Source organism: Thalassophryne amazonica, chromosome 19 (genome assembly GCF_902500255.1).
Source record: "Thalassophryne amazonica chromosome 19, fThaAma1.1, whole genome shotgun sequence".
Classification (NCBI taxonomy): Eukaryota; Metazoa; Chordata; class Actinopteri; order Batrachoidiformes; family Batrachoididae; genus Thalassophryne; species Thalassophryne amazonica.
In genome coordinates this window covers 49,177,040-49,195,330 of record NC_047121.1, presented here as the reverse complement: position 1 = coordinate 49,195,330, position 18,291 = coordinate 49,177,040, and the positions used below count along the sequence as shown (strand labels likewise).

The 18,291-nt window shown below is 40.3% G+C and overlaps 2 protein-coding genes and 1 long non-coding RNA gene across 5 annotated transcripts in view; 2 read left to right on the top strand and 1 right to left on the bottom strand.

The window, feature by feature from the left end:
• Positions 1–2,364, top strand: part of wdr25 (WD repeat domain 25) — a 42,538-nt gene extending 40,174 nt beyond the window's left edge. The window contains exons 6-7 of one of the 3 annotated variants that reach the window (XM_034159389.1): positions 23–163; positions 1,037–2,364. In XM_034159389.1, the coding sequence (XP_034015280.1) occupies positions 23–163; positions 1,037–1,258 (363 nt within the window). In that variant the 3' untranslated portion in view covers positions 1,259–2,364. Of the gene's footprint in view, positions 1–22; positions 164–1,025 lie in introns of all 3 variants that reach the window. The other 2 variants (XM_034159390.1, XM_034159391.1) reach the window with 2 other exon arrangements.
• A 3,592-nt stretch (positions 2,365–5,956) lies between these two features.
• LOC117500648 lies at positions 5,957–18,049 on the top strand. The gene is made up of 3 exons (XR_004557816.1): positions 5,957–6,093; positions 9,319–9,323; positions 18,039–18,049. It is a non-coding gene; the product is annotated as an uncharacterized LOC117500648 (long non-coding RNA).
• Positions 11,096–18,291, bottom strand: part of LOC117500643 (brain-enriched guanylate kinase-associated protein) — a 108,607-nt gene continuing 101,411 nt past the window's right edge. Inside the window, exons 6-7 of the mRNA XM_034159388.1 lie at positions 16,068–16,151; positions 11,096–12,882 (exon numbers count right to left, since the gene is read on the bottom strand). Of these exons, the coding sequence (XP_034015279.1) occupies positions 11,359–12,882; positions 16,068–16,151 (1,608 nt within the window). The 3' untranslated portion in view covers positions 11,096–11,358. The remainder of the gene's footprint in view (positions 12,883–16,067; positions 16,152–18,291) is intronic.

Genomic DNA, 18,291 nt, shown 5'->3' with positions numbered 1-18,291 from the left:
AATTTCTTCATTTCACTTCTAGGAGCGATATACATGCCCTAGCCTGGCTCTTCATCCGGTGGAGGAGTCCTTTGTAGTCCAGACCAATGGGAACTACATGGCGCTGTTCTCCTCACAGAAGCCCTACAAAATGAACAAGAGGCGGCGATATGAAGGACACAAGGTGAGTGACGATAGTGGCCTCAGGGGAGGGAAGTCCTGATCAGTATAGAAATCTGACACGTTTTCTCAGTGCTATCATTACACATGACAGCATATAAAGGCTGTCAAATGAATGTATAAATACATTAGCAGTGAAAGTACAAGAGTTGATCCGCCCCCCACAGTTCAGCATGAATAGGAACCATGGATTAATTACTAAGTTTACATATTTGTGTGACATACACATTTATTGTTACAGTGAATTGTTTGTAAAGTATCTGCATAAATCTCAGTGCAGCGTTGCAGTGAAACCAAGCAATTGTGTGTTCACGGGAACAGAGCCTCTGCTTGTGCGCAGCTTATTTTTATTTATGTTTAAGTCCCTTTGTTTCTGATACCACCCCCACCCCCCCTTCAAAAAAAAAAAACATAAAGATGCAGTCTGAGTAAAAACCATGATCGGATCAAAACAGTGAATTTTATGATCGGCCCCACCCCTAATACACAAGAATTTGAAATGCAAAATAACCCTGAAGTTCATGTAATTGACCTTCACTGCAGCTGTCATCCATCCTGCAAGAAAACACTTGGTACGCTGAAATATTATGATATATTTTAACAAATTAAAAGCAAAGAATATTGCGTCACTTCTTGCCTTTTTTTATTGAACACATTTACAAACCTGTGGCATATTAACAATTAAGACACTTTGTGACCTTGTTGCTTTGATTAGGGTTAGGGTTAGCGCACCTAAAAAACTAAACCAAACATTCAGCATTGTTGATTAAAAGCATCTGTCTGGACTCTTCCTGCTTGTTCATTGTAATTATCAGGCACGTCATAAACTCCTGCCTTGGTTCATGCGTCGATATTAATGTGCGCAGTCTCGCACTAGGTGGAGGGATACGCGGTGAGATGTGACTTTTCTACGGATGGAACTATACTGGCATCAGGAAGTTCGACCGGAGCCGCACACTTCTATGACTACGATAATGTCCGCATGCTGCACACTCTCCCCGCCCACAGCCAGCCCTGCCTGGGTGTATCCCAGCATCCCATTCTGCCTGCGACAGTGGCCACTTGTGACTGGGCAGGTGAGATCAAGATCTGGCACTGAGCATGGTGACGGGACTATAAATACTGACTAAAACACAACTGCAGGTCTCCCGGAAGATTCAGATGTAAAAAAATAAGTTTGGCGCATCAACCTTCAAGACTTCTATTAATTTATGAGCTTGTACTTGCACAACATCATAGATATTATTTTGTAAATCTTACTGTAAATATGTTATTTACATTTGGCCTAGGGGGGTTATGTCGTGGCGACGTCCGTCTGTCTGTATGTCCGTCCATCCCAAAAAGGGTGTTAGTATTCTGAAATCAACTTCTCTCACATTTTGGGAAGAATTTCATGAAACTTGGTACAACTCCTTGTTATAGGTTGGTGATGCGCATAATATTATATTGTTCCAGTTGGGCCCATTTTATCACAGTTATGGTCCTTGGATTAGCAAATCTGTACTCCGTCAGTTTCATGAGTATGATGAATTCAACGCCTGCATTCTGAAATCAACGCCTCTCACATTTTTAGTAGGAATTTGGGGAAACTTGGTACAATTCCTTGTTATAGGATGGTAATACACATATTGTAATATTGTAGAAGGTTGACACATTTGGGCAGAGTTATGGCCTTTGATTAACTAACCTAGACACCGCCAGTTTCATGAGTCGGTGTCTGCATTCTGAAATCAACTATCACATCACATACCTTGAAATGTTATCAGACTGTAGCAAGCAATTGTACCAAAGCAGCATTTGCCAGTGCGGGATATTGTACTTTCACATCACTCTTGTTTAGATTGTTTTAACATTTTGCAGTCCTGTTGTGTGAAATGTATTTAATGAAGGATACACTGCAAATATTTACTCATATTTAATATATCAGAGTTAAGTTTTATAATCTGTCCCAAAGACTGAAATGCCCACAGACATCATGATTATTGGTTTTTGTATTCCACCACCACCCATCCCTCTCCCCCCATCTAAGTGCAGCTAAGGAACAGTATTGTTGTATTGTTCTTCATCACTGCTTTCTCTTGACATTTACAAATAAATGGTGTGTTGTTTTTGTTTTTATTCATAATTCTACAACACACATGCCCATCACTCTTTTGTCTTTTGTTTTCAATAAATTTTATATTTTCTTTTTAAATTTAATAAACAATTACAAACATGAAACTTGAAAAACACCAACTGTCAAAGTGTTTCTGAGTTCTTCTAGAATTCTGTTAATCAATAAGGGAGCAGCGAGGACAGATGCTTGTATTTTTATTGCATTTAGTGCTTTTGTTTATCAGGAAAATTATAATGCTCAGTGTTGTTCCCTTTTCCTGCCTCTCTGGTTATTTGAGAAACTCAGTAGTAGTACTTGTGGGTATGAAGACAGCAGTGGCTACAGAAAGCTGACATTTGCCCTCAGTGACCTTGACCTTTACTAAACGATTGACTTCTGCCTGACCTTTGCTAGGGCAGTTCTGAAATCCACCTAAATGTGCCAAATTTGCAACAAATCAGGTTGAAAATGAAGTAACTTGACCTTTGGCTAAAATTAATACTTTTTAACAGCAAATTTGATGCCAACTTTCACAACCTTCATTGTAGACAACAGGTAAAGGACCTTGGAGGAGTAGGTCAACAAATAGGCAAGGAGACATGACCTTGACCCCAATGACCGACATGTGGGGAATTTGACTTAGCTGGGAACCCGACCCCATGTTTGCCAAATTTGGTGGACATTGGAGTGAAAAACTGTTATTTTGACCTTGACCCTTGCCAAAAAGGCAATCCTGGGTCCTTCTACATGCTAATGTTATTGATAGTATGCCAAAAGAAATTAGTATTTATTTGATGTGGGTATTGTCATAAACTGTAATTTGTATGGGAAAGCCTTGAAAACATTGAAGCCAATGATGGAATGGATTATAGATGACCAGTGATCCATGGACCGCCCCTGACAGTTTGGCCCACATGAACCACAGATTAATTGTAAAGTTTACACAAGTATGATTTAAAATGGTGACTTGTTTTTAAAGTGATAACTGCATTTATTTTGATACAGTTGTAGTGAAATCACACTGAGCAAAGGGGCTGCAGCTGTGCATGCCCATCATTCTGTCGCAGCCTGTTAAAAACGGCTTTGTGAGATAGATAGTTGCGTGCTCAGTGCATTTCTTGATCCAAATACAGAAATAATCTCACATTTAAAAGAGCTGGGCACAAAGTGATCCGTGATTGATGCAGTTGTGGTGAAATCACAGTGTGAATGGAAGAAATGTAGCTGCACATTCATGCAGCCTGTAAAAACAGCTTCGTGGGAACAATCAGCCATGTGCTCATGCAGCCTGCAAAAACTGCCTCATGCTCCACTACACACAGCAATCTGTGGATCCACACGCAAAGGATCACTGCAAAAATTAAAGGAGTTGAGGACAAAGTACCCATCATCTCTTCCCTGTATGATCTTGAGCTCACTGAACTGAGAGTTGCACTCAAACCACATGTAGAGGTGAGGTAGGAGAAATTCTACAGCTCTGGAAAATAAATTGTATTCTCAGCATTTTATGAGCATCTGTTCAGCAGGACCTCTGATCTGAATAAATTTGGATCAGTGGATAGGACAAATGTATTTAGCCTGAAAGAGTTATAAATGATGTTATTAGTGTTACCCTCTCATAAAATAATGTAGACATTCTCATCCTTTTGAAAAAGAATTTGAAGAAATTTTGAAGTTATAACCTTAGATCTGCTTCACTCCGTTTTCTTTTTTTCACGATTTTGATAAAGTATTTTTTATTGAGATACTGTTCATATTGTAATTGATTACAACAATGAAGTATTTTATCTACTTGTATAAGCAACAGGTAGCCTGTACTCAAGGTTCTTGAAATGGAGTAATGTGTCCACCTGGTGTACACTTTAGACAAGTTGTTTTCGATCACAACCCTAGGCAAAAGTTCCTTTTCTCATTAAGTTTTTTAAAGAAAAGCAAAACCATTTTCTTTTTCTGATCTGAAAAATTATCCGATGGCTTAAAAACCATATACGAATCAAACCATGACTTTTGTGATTCATGACATCCCTAATTGAAACCAATATTGATTGAAAATTATTGTAATTAATCGAGAGCATTTTGGAAACAAAACCTGCAAAGATGGATTCTAAAGACCTGTCCTTAATCCTTTTGGTTTTTGTACAATACAAGGTTGTATTTGCTGTTCTGGCCTACATTACATTTGAGAAATGCATAATGAAGTATTTCAGACACATCTTTATTAATTAAATAAATAAGCATACAGAAAAAATATAGAACCATGCTTCAGACAAACGTGTAGACAGCCAACCTGTTGCACCCGGAACATGGCTGGAGGTAGAACAATTTAACTTCAGCCTCCTTGTTCAGGGTCAGAACAGTCAGTAAATATACCATAAACTAAAACTGGATAAAAAATAAGCAGGCTGTAATAACATTTGTGCACTAGAGCTCTCGTTGTACATTGTGTCCACATCAAAAACACATATAATCAGTGATTATATTCTCTCTCCATCCACAGTGTTTAAGTTCACTTTGAAGACATTTCAAGCCTTTACAATGTGTCGCTAAAGCAAAAGTGAATTCTTCAGTCGGTGTGACATGGTTTCACCTTTGTAAACAATAGAAGGTTGGAATTAAAATTCTTTGATATTGTCTTAAACCAGTTACCAGATCTGCAGCAATCCAAGAGGTAGAATCATGGCGTTCCAAAGACTAACCATGACTACTGAAAGGCAAAGCTACGTATCCCAATGCCACTCCAAAAAAATAAAAATATTCACATTCAGTCGTGCCAAATGTTGCACCAACATTTGAGCACTGGAGCTTTGTATGCAGGTTCAACTGAAAACGCAATAAGACAACCTCACTGAAGAAAATGACCATTATACTTGACTGTACCTTCTTCTCTCTGGACCCTGAGTGCAGGAGCCTGATTATTTTTAATCAGTTTAACTACGGGTTACCCCTTCTGTATCGCCTTTTAAACTGTAAGTCACAGTACTGAAGTCTAGAAGAACCAGATGTTCTATTAATCTGGACTCTCCAAGACTATAAAAACCCCCAGCAAGATGATTCTCTTTACGTTTCCACTGTTAGCATATGTGCATCAATTCAAATAAATAACAATCAACAACAAAACACAATGCCTGCTCCAGTGTAAAAGACATGTTGTCAAAGAAGAATTTAAATTTCAACTACTAGAAACTCCACCTAAGTCACGGCCCTGTTGGTAGAAAATATCCGGTTAGGGTTTCTACCAGTTAACGCAGTGATTGTAGTTTTCCCTGGTAAACGGTTTTGGCTGTTTTCACAGTGTTTTCTCTAAAAAGTGAAATGCATTGTGTAACATTGTAGCTTTACATTTTTTAAAATCACTTTCAGTATTCTACATTTTTTGACTGATATTTTATATATTGCAGAGCTGCTAGCTTTCTGAGACTAATTAATGTCTCCTAAAATCTAGAAGCATTTCTCTTTCTTTTTGTATGGCAGTGTAACTAGTGGCAACACTGTTTAAAGGTTTGCTGTGATTAACTGTCCATTTAATGAGACGCTAAACCAAAATTTACCACATGAGGTGGAACAGTGTATGGATGTAACCCTCACATTTTCTTATACTTAAGGCTGCAATCTCCTGTTATCTCAGTGATTCCAAAATCTCAGCCAGGTAATGTGAGTTTGAATCTGTTTTACGCCCTTTTACAACTTGGACACAAGAATCGTCTTAGCTTAATCTTTGTTACGTTAGGCTTAGGGTCTATATAACCTCTACAGATATTTTATCTCCCACGCATGCAGGAATCACTGGTGGCTCACATGCTAGCATTCAGTAATACAGTTATTCTCGGCCTTAAAGGTTTGTAGCGGGGGAGATATTTGACTGTTAATTCAAGTTGTTTGGTTTTTGTATTTTTTGTTTGTTTGGCTTTTTTTTTTGTGGAAAGAAGCAAGTCCTAAATAGACCCTGAGGCCCATTGGGGCATGTGCTCATTTATCCCTGGATTCCGTTGTGTAGAGTCTATGACAACCCCCACCTCGGACGGGACGACAGTCCCAAGCAGATTACTTCCACCAGCCAAGGCTGGTACCCACTTACAGGTAGATCAGGACAATGCAAGTGAAGTGTCTTGTCCAAGGACGCAGCTAGTGCGGCCGGGAAACAAACCCAACTCCTTTAGGAAAAGGAAGACTAGTTTTCACCGGAAATTTCAGTCAAAATTTCCTGTGAGAACTTGGAGTTGGGCTACCAATGGGTTTGATTCCCGGCCGCACGAGCTGTGTCCTTGGACAAGACACTTCACCTGCATTGTCCTGGTCTACTTAGCTGAAAGTGGGTACCAGCCTTGGCTGGTGGAAGTAATCTTGGGACTGCTTGGGTAATCTTCTTGGGACTGCCAAAATTTCAGTTGGGAATAAAATGTCTAATCTAGAAGCAACCCCATCTTTCTCAGAGAAACTGTCCGCGAGTGTCAAGGAACAGGAAGGAACATACGATGTAACAATCCAGCCAATATACAGTATATACACAGTTGATAAATGCTGTAAAGGAGAACATTCCAGTCACTGAACAGAGATAAGGCAAAATCACAAGTGTCATCACATGAGAATAAATTTCATGAATACTTAATTCATGTTGTGTTCTCATTTTCATATAAAAATAAGAAAAACTGCATCTGAATAATGTTAACCATCTTACAGCTCTTAACAGAATCGCCTACTGTTAGTTTGGTAAATCTCTTTACTCAGTGAATGCAAACTCTGATATACAACCCCAATTCCAGTGAAGTTGGGATGTTGTCGCGGGCGGGGGGGGGGGGGGGGGGGGGGGCTGGAGCCTATCCCAGCAGTCATAGGGCGTGAGGCGGGGTACACCCAGGACAGGACGCCAGTCTGTTGCAGGGCCACAAATAGACAAACAAACAGACACAAGTTGGGATGTTGTGTAAAATGTAAAAAACAGAATACAATGATTTGCAAATCCTCTTCAACCTATATTCAATTGAATACACCACAAAGACAAGATATTTAATGTTCAAACTGATAAACTTTATTGTTTTTGTGCAAATACTTGCTCATTTTGAAATGGATGCCTGCAACATGTTTCAAAAAAGCTGGGACAGTGCTATGTTTACCACTGTGTTACATCATCTTTACTTCTAACAACACTCAATAAGCTTTTGGGAACTGAGGACACTAATTGTTGAAGCTTTGTAGGTGGAATTCTTTCCCATTCTTGCTTGATGTAGACTTCAGTTGTTCAGCAGTCCGGGGTCTCCGTTGTATTTTGCGTTTCATAATGTGCCACACATTTTCAATGGACGACAGGTCTGGACTGCAAGCAGGCCAGTCTAGTACTCTTTTACTATGAAGCCACGCTGTTGTAACATGTGCAGAATGTGGCTTGGCATTGTCTTACTGAAATAAGCAGGGACGTCCGTGAAAAAGATGTTGCTTGATGTTGCTCTATAAAAAAGCCCTCCGTAAAGCTAGGACATCTTACTACTCATCACTAATTGAAGAAAATAAGAACAACCCCAGGTTTCTTTTCAGCACTGTAGCCAGGCTGACAGAGTCAGAGCTCTATTGAGCCGAGTATTCCTTTAACTTTAACTAGTAATGACTTCATGACTTTATCTTTGGCTGCTTTCAGTGATGCCGGTATTTGGTTAGACTCTTTCTCTCAGATTGTTCTGTCTGAGTTATTTTCATTAGTTACTTCATCCAAACCATCAACATGTCCATTAGACCCCATTCCTACCATGCTGCTCAAGGAAGCCCTACCATTATTTAATGCTTCGATCTTAAATATGATCAATCTATCTTTATTAGTTGGCTATGTACCACAGGCTTTTAAGGTGGCAGTAATTAAACCATTACTTAAAAAGCCATCACTTGACCCAGCTATCTTAGCTAATTATAGGCCAATCTCCAACCTTCCTTTTCTCTCAAAAATTCTTGAAAGGGTAGTTGTAAAACAGCTAACTGATCGTCTGCAGAGGGATGGTCTATTTGAAGAGTTTCAGTCAGGTTTTAGAATTCATCCTAGTACAGAAACAGCATTAGTGAAGGTTACAAATGATCTTCTTATGGCCTCAGACAGTGGACTCATCTCTGTGCTTGTTCTGTTAGACCTCAGTGCTGCTTTTGATACTGTTGACCATTAAATTTTATTACAGAGATTAGAGCATGCCATAGGTATTAAAGGCGCTGCGGTGGTTTGAATCATATTTATCTAATAGATTACAATTTGTTCATGTAAATGGGGAATCTTCTTCACAGACTAAGGTTAATTATGGAGTTCCACAAGGTTCTGTGCTAGGACCAATTTTATTCACTTTATACATGCTTCCCTTAGGCAGTATTATTAGATGGCATTGCTTAAATTTTCATTGTTACGCAGATGATACCCAGCTTTATCTATCCATGAAGCCAGAGGACACACACCAATTAGCTAAACTGCAGGATTGTCTTACAGACATAAAGACATGGATGACCTCTAATTTCCTGCTTTTAAACTCAGATAAAACTGAAGTTATTGTACTTGGCCCCACATATTTTAGAAACATGGTGTCTAACCAGATCCTTACTCTGGATGGCATTACCCTGACCTCTAGTAATACTGTGAGAAATCTTGGAGTCATTTTTGATCAGGATATGTCATTCAGTGCGCATATTAAACAAATATGCAGGACTGCTTTTTTGCATTTACGCAATATCTCTAAAATTAGAAAGGTCTTGTCTCAGAGTGATGCTGAAAAACTAATTCATGCATTTATTTCCTCTAGGCTGGACTATTGTAATTCATTATTATCAGGTTGTCCTAAAAGTTCCCTGAAAAGCCTTCAGTTAATTCAAAATGCTGCAGCTAGAGTACTAACGGGGACTAGAAGGAGAGAGCATATCTCACCCATATTGGCCTCTCTTCATTGGCTTGCTGTTAATTCTAGAATAGAATTTAAAATTCTTCTTCTTACTTATAAGGTTTTGAATAATCAGGTCCCATCTTATCTTAGGGACCTCATAGTACCATATCACCCCAATAGAGCGCTTCGCTCTCAGACTGCAGGCTTACTTGTAGTTCCTAGGGTTTGTAAGAGTAGAATAGGAGGCAGAGCCTTCAGCTTTCAGGCTCCTCTCCTGTGGAACCAGCTCCCAATTCGGATCAGGGAGACAGACACCCTCTCTACTTTTAAGATTAGGCTTAAAACTTTCCTTTTTGCTAAAGCTTATAGTTGGGGCTGGATCAGGTGACCCTGAACCATCCCTTAGTTATGCTGCTATAGACTTAGACTGCTGGGGGGTTCCCATGATGCACTGAGTGTTTCTTTCTCTTTTTGCTCTGTATGCACCACTCTGCATTTAATCATTAGTGATTGATCTCTGCTCCCCTCCACAGCATGTCTTTTTCCTGGTTCTCTCCCTCAGCCCCAACCAGTCCCAGCAGAAGACTGCCCCTCCCTGAGCCTGGTTCTGCTGGAGGTTTCTTCCTGTTAAAAGGGAGTTTTTCCTTCCCACTGTCACCAAGTGCTTGCTCACAGGGGGTCGTTTTGACCGTTGGGGTTTTTACGTGGTTGTTGTGTGGCCTTGCCTTACAATATAAAGCACCTTGGGGCAACTGTTGTGATTTGGCGCTATATAAATAAAATTGATTGATTGATTGGATGGCAGCATGTGTTGCTACAGGCGGCGGTGTTTCTGGATGTTGTTGATGTATGGCTTTTGCTTTGCATGGTAGAGTTTTAACTTGCACTTGCAGATGTAGCGACGAACTGTGTTTGCTGACAATCATTTTCTGAAGTGTTCCTGAGCCCACGCGGTAAGATCCTTTATATAATGGTTTTTGCAGTGCCGCCTGAGGGATCAAAGGTCACGGGCATTCATTGTTGGTTTTCGGCCTTGCTGCTTATGTGTAGAAAGTTCTCTAGATTCTCTGAATCTTCTGATTATATTATGGACTGTAGATGATGGAATCCCTAAATTCCTTGCAATTGAACATTGAAACTGTTGGACTATTTTTTTTCACACAGTTGTTCACAAAGTGGTGATCCTTGCCCCATGTTTACTTGTGAATGGCTGAGCCTTTTGGGGATGCTCCTTTTATACTCAGTCATGACACTCACAATTAGTGTCCTCAGTTCCCAAATGCTTATGTGTTGTTAGAAGGAAAGGTGATGTAATACAGTGGGAAACATACCACTGTCCCATCTTTTTTGAAACGTGTTGCAGGCATCCATTTCAAAATGAGCAAATATTTGCACAAAAACAATAAAGTTTATCAGTTTGAACATTAAATTATAGTCTTTGTGGTTTATTCATTTGAATATCGGTTGAAGAGGATTTACAAATCATTGTATTCTGTTTTATTTCATTTTACATAATGTCCCAACTTCATTGGAATTGGGGTTGTATTAATACACATCATTTAATCTTGCTATGTATTCTAATTAGATCATAGGCATATATTGTATATATTGATCCATTAATCATATGCAGTGATTTATGATTTGCAAATGAGAAACATAGTATCAGAAAGGAAATTTATAAATTGTTTTACTCTTCAAATATACACCTGTTTTGAAAATGTTTATAAAATGTTGTAGTACTTATGAATCTGCATTATACAGCATGCATTTATTTCAACAGAAAATAGAGAACAGTAGTCTTTTTCAATCAACAGAAGGGTCTCTTGTATATAATTGATAACTATCCCTCGACTAAATGTGTCATACTATTACACACCCATTAGCCATTAGTCTATTTTGTACATTAGAACAGGAGTTAATAGACGTTTTGCTGGTTTTATGCGTGGTACTAAACACCAGAGATGGAGCAGATTGTACAATATGCTCCGTTTTGCTCTTCTTTGTTCATATTGTCATATTCCTTTCAGGATTATGGGTGCTGGTCTCAGGTAGCTACAGTATATCAAGACATACATAACTTAGTAGGAAAAAAAATGTTGCAGACTTCATTATACCTGCCTTGGCTAAGATACAGTACAAATGACTACATTTCAATACCCCATCACACAACGTATGTTTTCTGCAAAGAACTTTAAAAATGTACAACACAAGTTGGGAATCATTATTAACATGCATAAACTGAAAGGTTCCATTTCTCTTGGTTCAGTTCAGGAGCGTGCCATATAGCTGTGCCTTGGTCAAACTGTCCTTCCTCATCAGGCCCATGCTGCCGAATTTTTGGTATCTTGGAGATGTTTTCTTTGGAAGCGCTGGGCCGATGCTAAGTGCAGAGCTTGAACTCGGACGAGGCCGGATGTTGGGCCTGGGTGTAGGGTAATGCTGAAGACTTGAGGCTTCTAGGGAGGTCTGGTGTAAGGACTCGGCTGAGCTGTCCACTCTTAGGTTCACATAGTCGTTCTTGGCGCTACTTGCAGCTGCTGCTCCCCCGCTGCTCTCCTTCTCTTTTCCACTCCCTGAAAGGAACAGACTGCATTCAGAGTCCTGACTGTCCCCTTTGGCTCTATACAGCACAGAGGTTTGCTCCTGTTTTCGATGCTCTGCAGACCGATGTTTGGGGCTGCGGCTTGGCGAAGGCGATCCCACAGGAAAACACTGGAAGACGTCATCTTGGAAGCTGCTGTAGAGAGACTCCTTGATCTTCCCAGCAGGGCCCATGGCAAAGTGTTGCTCCGAGAAACTGTAAGGAGAGACCCGGCCTGTAATGTCACCATAAGATGAGGAGAAAGTGTTAATGTCTTCAACACTAAGCTGTCTCCAGCGGCTGCTCAGCTCTTCCTCTGCAACTTGGATATCATCTCTGCTGTCCAGAGCTCCACCACGAGCTTGGACTAACCCAGGTGTTGACCCCATACTGTGAGATGAGGTCAGATGAGGGGTGCTGGAATGGTAAGGTTCACTGTAGCATGATGCTGTCCGTGTGTAAGATGGCAAATTACCCTTCTTTGGGCTCCTGGGGTTCACCATGTGCTGGATACTGCGGGATTTTGAGAAGCTCTGTCTGTCTTTACCATAAGAGGAGACACTTTTGTGCTCATATTCCCCAGTGCCACCATCTCTCCAGTCCATGTAGAGACCTTGGTGGGATGAGGATAAGGTGCTGCTAACATTTTGTCCGCAGCTGTCAGTAATTGCTCCCTTCTCATCAGATGCAATGCTAAAGCTAGAGTAGGAGCTGGAGGCAGGGAGGGAACCAGCAACAAATTCATCGTGGTGGTGGAAAGCGGAAGGAGCCTCGTGATGGGAGAAACTTCCAGAGTGGTAAGCTTCCTCATCCGGGTTGCTGTCGGTGGAGTTCTGAGCTTGGAGTTGGAGCAGTGCTGTGCCGTGGAGGTCAACGCTTTGCCTTCGCTCTGTGTCTTGCCAGCGTTCAGGGCAGTAGAGTGCTGTATCACTGCAGTACAAGTCAGAGTTCTTATAGGAGACACGGCGACTTAACTGATCAGTACTTCCTGTTCCAGTGAGGAAGATTCCATCCTGGGGCTGCGGGCTGGGTGAGCGGGTTACAGGGCAACTGCTCCCTGGTTGAGGTTTTTCCAGGACTTTGGCAATTAGGGCTGTGGGCACAGCTTCTGAGTAATTGCTGTGGCACATTGATGTGGTTGCTCCACTGCCACGGTTGTATTTTTTGATGTGGGAACTAATACGTTCCTGGAAATCCAGTGGCAACTATAAACAGAAAGAGAAATTATTTTCCATAGTATGTCACACTGGAGTTCAGCATTTCTCTGGGAGCGAGTTTAACAATGCACAGGAGCTCGGTATTGTTCATCTGCACACAACAGCGTTTCCTGTTACTCAACATAAGCACTTTTAAATTCCAAAAATAAGCAAGGTGGACAAATAAATGTGTAATGAACAACATATTGGATGGTATTTGGTGCAGTTTGGCAACATACAACATCAGATGGAGACAGAACAATTGTGGAATTTTGCAGGAGATCCTCAACTTGTGTGTGCCAAAATAACTTTTACATTGGGGTGAGTTGAAGATCTGTCAGACAGAGACACCCGCACTATCTGTATGGGCTTACTAGGTCTGTCCAAAGTCCTCCCCCACCCTCTGATCCAACTCACCACCAGATGGTGATCAGTTGACAGCTCTGCCCCTCTCTTCACCCGAGTGTCCACAACACATGGCCTTATTTCGGATCATACGCTCACAAAATTGATCATCGACTTTTGGTCTAGGGAGCTCTGGTACCGTGTACACTTATGTTCGAACATGGTGTTCGTTATGGACAGTCCATGACTAACACAGAGGCCAAATAACAAACAATCACTCAGGTTAGCTCGAGGAGGCCGTTCCTCCCAATTACACCTCTCCAGTTGTCTGTGTCATTGCCCATGTGTGTGTTGGAGTCCCCCACTGGAGCCCCATACAGGACTCTATTCAGGGACTCCAAGCAGGCTGAATACTCTGAATTGCTGTTTGTTGCGTACGCACAAACAACAGTCAGTGCACCCGATCCCAGCAGTTCTTCCTGCGGGTGGTGAGCCCACAGGCTGGAGATGGAAAGTCCATGTTGCCTTCTTGGGCTGTGTCTGGCTGGGCTCCGTGGCAAGCCCAGCTACCAGGCACTTGCTGATGGGCCCTCCATCCAGGCCTGGCTCTAGATGGGGGGGCCCCAGGCTTTCTCCGAGCCGGCTCACGTTTCCTCTTCCTCGGTTTTCTGTGGAATCATTGTGAACCATTCTTAGTCTGATCCCTCACCTGAGACCAATTTCCATGGGAGACCCTACCAGGATCACGAAGGCTCCAGACAACACAGCTCTCAGGTTCATAAGGGCACACAAACCTCTCCACCACGATAAGGTGATGGTTCCCGGAGAGAATGTAAAATTTACAGACTCTAAAAGGCTTTAGCCATCTATTTATAGAACCAACTTTAATCTTTCGCTGAAACGTGTTAGAGGTTTTCTATGTGTGGAAAGAGGTAATTTAGTGCTGTTCCCAGAGGCATTCCGTCTGTACTTTTGGTTTAGAAACTAATTCATTGTTGCTAAGCTCACACAGTCCAGACCAGTTCATGTATCCCGCAGGACCTGCACTCTGTGGTCTTTCTAATAAATTTGTCAGAAAATTGTTGAGTACAAAGGTTTATTTATTTGCTTTGCTGTGTTCCCAGCTCCTTATTTTCTTTCGATTTTCTTGTTAAAAAAAAGATGGAGAAATAATTGTATAAGCAACACTGGATGGAATTCTACTTAGTTAACATACGTGATACCCATTTAAAGTCTTCTCCATCTTGCTCTCTATTACTTCTTACCGCTCTTGATTTTTTCCCCCACAATCTTTGCATGTTTGATTGTTTAGATCTGAAAGATCTTGCTCCCAATTGAATGATGGCTCTTTGTAACTGTTAAAACCTGGCTGGAGTCAGCGGGAACGTCTCCTGCTGTGGTGAGTTTGCTGTTCCTCCTGTTGTTATCCTTTCATCTTTCTGCTCATGCTTCAGTGCTTTCTCCACCGAAAAGCCCTCATTCCCTTTTTTCTTGCCTGTTTCTCTCTTTCTTCTGTCTTACCATCAAACACATATCAGTTCCACAGGGAGTGGCTTAGATTTAAATTAAACCAGTGCTAACCGGGAATGAGTTGGGGGGGCGATGAAATACTGGCTTGTCTTTGTTAAAAAAAAATAGAAGCTCGCCTCCACATAAAATAACCAGCATGTATTAAATTGAGGCTATTTTTAGCCAACACTGCCTCTCCCGCCGGGAATAGAGATGGAAAGTAGGTGAGGCTGTGGGGGGAACAAGATAATACAGAGTGAGTACTTCAAGTGAGCTAGCTCAGCATTAGCGGATATCTGAGGCACATCTTAATTAACACTCGCGTTGTTCTGTACCGCTAATCCAAGTGACAGCACTCAAAAGGCCTTGTTCCATTTACTCCGGTAAACAATTCCATGACTTGTGGTGGTATTCCTATTTACTGTCACTGATTATTTTAGGTATTCTGACTGTGCTGTGTTTTTTGGCAAGCTATTTATTGGAAACAATGTCATACCTGAGCCCGCCCCTTTATATTTACAGTTTTGTTCACCCAAATAAGCTCTAACAACTACCTTGTAGAAATCATACATTGAGCAAACGCAAATCGGGTCTTATAATTCAATTTTATGTCGTATTGAAATGCTGTTTTATTGGATTGCAGTGGACGCTCACAATCCAAAAAAGTGCAACTCATAGCTGTAGGCTCACCTCGTCTACCCTTGCGCCCTTGGCCAGGCATGATCAAGTTGTTCAGCTTTGAATGAAAACCGCAATAAATGTTCATCGGGGCTGCTTTGGCTTCAGATTTTTACCCCAGTGGAGTACGGGCAAACAAGTTTCCAGCTTTAGTCACTACGTATACACCATTTACAGATGTTCGAACATGAGTGAAGCTGTTAAGACTACGAATACCCCGAAGTTGCCATGTACTGTCAACGATTTTGAGAATCAATTTGAAATTTGAACCGTTTAAAAATTTGATCAATTTTTAAACGGTTCAAATTTGATCCTGATTTTAATTGGATGCCAATGATAGCTGTAACGACTACGTATACCAAGTTTGCTCAAGATCGACAAATATGGGTCAGAAAGTTACTATGATGCTTCAACACACGTCCCAATTTGCTATTCGGTCTATATCACCCTATAGACAAATATGACTAAAGAAGCCACAAGCTTTGTCACTGACTGTGCACATCTTGAACTGAGTATTTCATTAGTACATCAGTACAAGCTGATGAATATGTTCCATCAATAATTCTGGCTGTTGTAGATCTTTTAGCTGCTGACCCAGTGAATATGGGTGATTTTCAGCAGAAATTAAAACTAGAAATTGTGTCCCAGTGATGCAGTCATACCTCAGATATCTTGAGGGCTCTGTAGTGGGACTTGGAACACTGTAGCAGTTGGGCTGCCATGTTGCAGTCTTTCCTGTATAGATCCTGCAAGTGATAAAGAGATGTAACATAACCAAATTCAGACTCTGAATTCTTATTCATTTATAACTTTGAGCATGTCTCTGGGGAAAAAATGTACAGGGCTTTTGGCGAAGTAATTTGGTGTCACAAAATGATAGTCACAGAGGAATAGAATAAGTTTAAAAGGTGATGATTCTCTCACACCCTTATGAAATCAACATCAAAACAGAAAAATCACTTCTTGCAGCCCTGTAGTCCTCCTCAAGCCCTGTAGCACCCCAGCCAGAGTTTCAGTTCCCCTACCGCAACTTTAATGCTGTATTTCTTTTCATTTTGTCGCCAGATAACATTCAGGCAGTTTGTAGCTGAGAGGTATAGTTAGACCTTCATGGCTTAAGTCATGTGTTTATGAAGGTTGTTTTCAGCCTTGGCTCTGTGGTTCCAGCTGGTTGAAGACATGTTTTTGTTCTGACTTTTGAGTTTATGGTATAAAGTTTATAGCTTTGTGGGTTCACCTACTTGAAGCCACAACCTCAAAATTTGATTTCATCAGGTGGGTCCTGTAATTATGGGATATGATGAAGAGACTATGGATCACATATCCTGAGTATGGGTTCTCAGGAAACTGTCACTTTTTATATTCATGAAAAATGTTTTTTTGAGAGAGAGAGAGAGAGAGAGATTAAATAAATTTCACCAATCAGTTCAATACTGTTTCCTTGTGTCATTTAATTTCATTACACTTTCTCTACATGTTTAGAAGAATTGGGATGTTACCGACATCTGGTGTAAATTTCATGTCAATAGCACCTTTAGGAATACATTTACTAGGAAAAATGATGACGTGTTCAATACTTACTTTACTCACTGTATATTCTGAACTGCTGTGTTTCAAGTTAAAGAGAAGTTTGATTAGGGGTGAGGATTACAACTTGAAATGAAGTTTTTGTTTAATTTATCGTGAACTTGTGAAAACTGATGGTTTCCTAAGAATTCCAGGGCATTTCATTTATACTATCTTGTCATAAGGGAGTCTACATAGCTACAACTTTTGGGCAAGGTTACGTGTTCTCATTTGAAAAACGGTCATGGCTGCGGTGACATCAGACACATTACTGTAGCCTTTACCATGTTTCCTAATGTGAAAGTTTTTTCTTTAGAACCTCTGAGAATGACTGTGCCCTCATCCCTGCACAAGAATGATAAGTCATATTTGTTTTTACAAGTGTGGGAGGTGTTGTAACTTGTATGTCAAAAATTAGGAGTGTAACATACATGAAAATCATTGTTTACTGCATTTTCAGTACAGTGAAAACAATAAACACAACATTAAAGATATTTAGTCTATTTTTTTAGGCTAGTATGTGACTCAATCTTACCAGTTGTTACAAAAACGTTTTATTATTGTTTATTAAAATTATTGTGAAATACATGGTTCAAAAATAAATGTGACTTATAAAAGGGGCATCAGACTGGGGGGGTAAAGGGCACTATGTACCCAGGGCCCAGAGCATGGGAGGGCCCACAAAAAACTGGCATTAAATATATTTTTGTGTTGCATGTTATTAATGTCCATACAATTCATGTTGTAAAAGAATACAATTTGAATGAATGTATAAATGTTGCAAAACATAATTCTTAGTTGTTAGTTAGATTAGTTGTTAAATAACTATTTTACCGCAAATGTTTCGTTTCTTCCATATAAATCAACCATTTCTGCAGCACGGCTTTGCTTTGAACCTTGAACCAATCGAAACAGTGATTCGCAGATCGAAGCAGTGCTTTGTTGATTCACTGTTTCGCTTTATCTTAATTTTTCCACACTAAAACCCCCAAAAGCATATATCTGTGAGTAACATTTACCTTTTTATGTTAATCTGACCTGTTATGGTCTTCTGAAATAGTTGATAGATGTATTTTATAAATTAAAAACGGGACCGATGCTAACGTGTTAGCATGTCTATGGCATTTTCAATGTTAAAGTTAGCATTAAGCTGTTGCAGCTGTCAGCACATTTGTTTTCTGTATAATAATTCATGGCTCAGCATTTGTTGTCATAAGAGTCAAATGTATTATAAATTGTAATATTTTTTTTGATTTATATATTAGTAATAGCAACAACAATAATAGTAATAATAACCAGTAAATGCTACAATACAGTTTT